Below are 2682 nucleotides of genomic sequence, written 5' to 3'. Positions count from 1 at the left end.
CAGAGCAGAGCTGTGTCCTCTGCTCAGCAGCAGCTCAGGTGTTGCTTGAGAAGATTCTCTTCCCCCATTCCGTGTTTATCCCAGTGGAGATCCCTGCCAGTGCCACCACAGCCACTGGGGCAGCCTGGCTCCACCTGTTCCCAGGATAAGTTGTCTGAGCAAGTCCTCACTCAGTCTGAAACTCCTTTCACCTTCCTCAAGTCCCCACTGTGTTGTCCCCACAGCCATCTCCAGCTTTTCCCGGGCCCCTGGGATATCCTGGCTGTCCCACTGCTGGCACAGGCAGTGTCACCTCTCTCCAGGATTGCCAAGGGCCAGACACTTACTGTTCCTGCTCCCCCTGCACCCCCCTGGAGCTTTCCTGAGCTTTCCCTCTCAGTCCCAGCACAGGCATTTCTGCCACCTGCCTGAAGAGCCAAACTGACGTTTTCTGTGTGGGATTTAAATGTCAAAATCCCTTTTTTCAGTTACGAAATGGGGGGTTGAAACAGTGTTCCAGGGGCTGTGATGAGGTCCAACATTTCACCTTCAGGACTGAGGCATCAAGTGGGGAGAATGGATCTCTGGAAGCTCTCATGCAGGATTCCTGGGCCAATGCAGGGGATCTGGGATCCTTCTCCAGGCCCTGGCTGTCCACCTCTTCCTCTTTTCCCTGTGCCTGGCAAGGCTGGGGCTGTTCCCTTGGTGTGGATTTTGGGCAGGGCTGCTGGTGGTGCTGTGGCTCAGCAGAGGTGTTGGCCAGCGCTGGGAATGAGCTGCTGCCATCCCACATCCCAGCTCAGGCCTCAGGATGTCCCTCAGGGCAGGTCTGGCCCTCAGCACCAGCTTCTCTCTGCAGGTGGTTTGTGGGGAGAAGGATTAAATTGGGACTTGTGACGTGTGAATGTCCCTGATGGCTGTGAGGTGGTCTGAGAGGGGATCCTGCAGGAACCCGATGGGCTGGGAATGAGGAGAACACTCCAACTGCTCCTTCTGCTCCTGTGACAGCAGCTGGAGCTGACAGAGGGTCTTGGCTCTGTCCCTCCCTCTCGACAATCCAGGGCTGCTGGAGAGGGGGATGTTGAGAGCAGCCTGCTTGGGAATGTCCTCCTGTGGCCTCTGGAGGATGTTGCTGGTTTTTTGCTGTGGATCACCCGCTGCAGTGGGATCCTGAAGGGTTCTGCCCCCACAGGTGACGTGTGTGGAGAAGGCAGGAAACGAGGAGAAGATGCTCATCAAAATCTTCCGGTGCCTGGGGAGCTGGTTCAACCTTGGTGTCCTGGACAGCACCTTCATGGCCAACAGCAAATTACTGTCCCTCCTCTTCGAGGTGCTGGTGAGTGTTTCCTGGGAACTGGGGAGGTGCCAGGTGGGGCCGCTGGGGGATCCCAGCGGGACTGGGGGGGTTCTCCCCTCCTGTGTCAGGGAGGGGCCCTCTGATTCCCTCTGGGCCGGGACCAGCCCTGTGGAGTGGGTGGTCCCTCTCTGCTGGGCAGGGCAGGCTGGAAGTTGCAGTCTGGGGGGTGTCCCTGCCCACCAAGTGGCACGTGGGGTTTGCCACCCTCGTGTTTGGGTAGCACTGGGTTTGGGCATCAGAAGCGTCTGTTGGGGAGCAAACTGTGTCCGTTTGATGCTCAAATCAGGAGGGTTGGGGTTGTGTTGTTTTCCTTCCAGATTGTCAGTAAAACAGTACTCCTTTTCTGACACTTTCTCCATGGAAAATCACCTCTCAGAGGTGTTTGGGTGTGGGTGTTTTGTCCAGCTGAGTATGAAGAGCTGGAGGTGTGGAGAATCCGTGCCCTGGGCCAGGGCAGGCAGGGAATGGAGCCATGGAGGAACTGAGGTTTCTGCTGCAGCCAGGGATGGACAGACAGTCCATCCTCCCCCTCTCCCACAGGATCCCTCGTTTGCTTGATTCAATCAGTGACAATGAGGACTCCCAAGGAATAGACAGTATCCATGCAGGATCCTGCTTGGAGCCACCCCCAGGACAGGCTGTGGGGCTCAGCAGCTCGTTTAGTGTGTTAACAACACTTTAAATCAGGCATTTTTCCTTCCTCCCCTCCCACCTCCAGTGGCACCAGGAATTGTTTCCCCAGTCCAGGGACTTCTCATTTGAAAAAGTCTCTGCTCCTTTGTTTTCTCCCTGTTTTCTCCTTCCTCCTTCTCAGCATGTCCTGTCTCTCCCCAACTGGCTGGGGCTCCAGGGAGCTGGGAAAGTGCCTGTAAATCCCCCTCACACAGTCAGCACTCCCAAAATTCAGTGACCCCCCCAGACCATCCCTGCTCAATATTCCACACGTGCTTGTGACAAGCGGTGTCTCCGTGCCCACCGAGGGCTCCCCAGTTCCCATCCCTCTGAATGGGAGTGGTGGCTCTGTGCCCAGCCAGGTGGTGAACAGCATGGTGGTTTCCTTGCTCTGGAGCTGCCCTGGATTCCAGCTGGCGTTTTCACTCCTGTGCTTGCCAGGGAAGTCGCTGGGGTCTCTTGGAAAGGGTCAGTTTGACCTGGAGTGGCCAGGGAAGCAGCTTGCAGGGCTGGTGGGGGTCAGCTGTGGGGGCTGTGGCTGTGCAGGACTCCTGCCAAATGTTTCCATAGAATCCTTTGGGTTGGAACAGACCTCCAAGGTCAAATCCAAGCATTTGAGGAACAACAAGAACAAAAACCTGAGGGTTTTGTTGCTGTCTGATTTCGTGTTATAA

General features: G+C 56.4%; 1 protein-coding gene across 1 annotated transcript in view; it reads left to right on the top strand.

The window, feature by feature from the left end:
* The window catches only part of LOC103759526 (transportin-3), a 26852-nt gene that overhangs the window by 8232 nt on the left and 15938 nt on the right, over nt 1-2682 (top strand). Inside the window, exons 5-6 of the mRNA XM_029958166.1 lie at nt 623-684; nt 1156-1341. Coding sequence (XP_029814026.1) covers nt 623-684; nt 1156-1341 — 248 coding nt within the window. The remainder of the gene's footprint in view (nt 1-622; nt 685-1155; nt 1342-2682) is intronic.

Source organism: Manacus vitellinus, unplaced genomic scaffold (assembly GCF_001715985.3).
Source record: "Manacus vitellinus isolate BGI_N305 unplaced genomic scaffold, ASM171598v3 scaffold_143_pilon, whole genome shotgun sequence".
Taxonomy (NCBI): Eukaryota; Metazoa; Chordata; class Aves; order Passeriformes; family Pipridae; genus Manacus; species Manacus vitellinus.
Note: the sequence above shows the minus strand (reverse complement) of the source record. Positions and strands in the feature narration are given on the sequence as shown.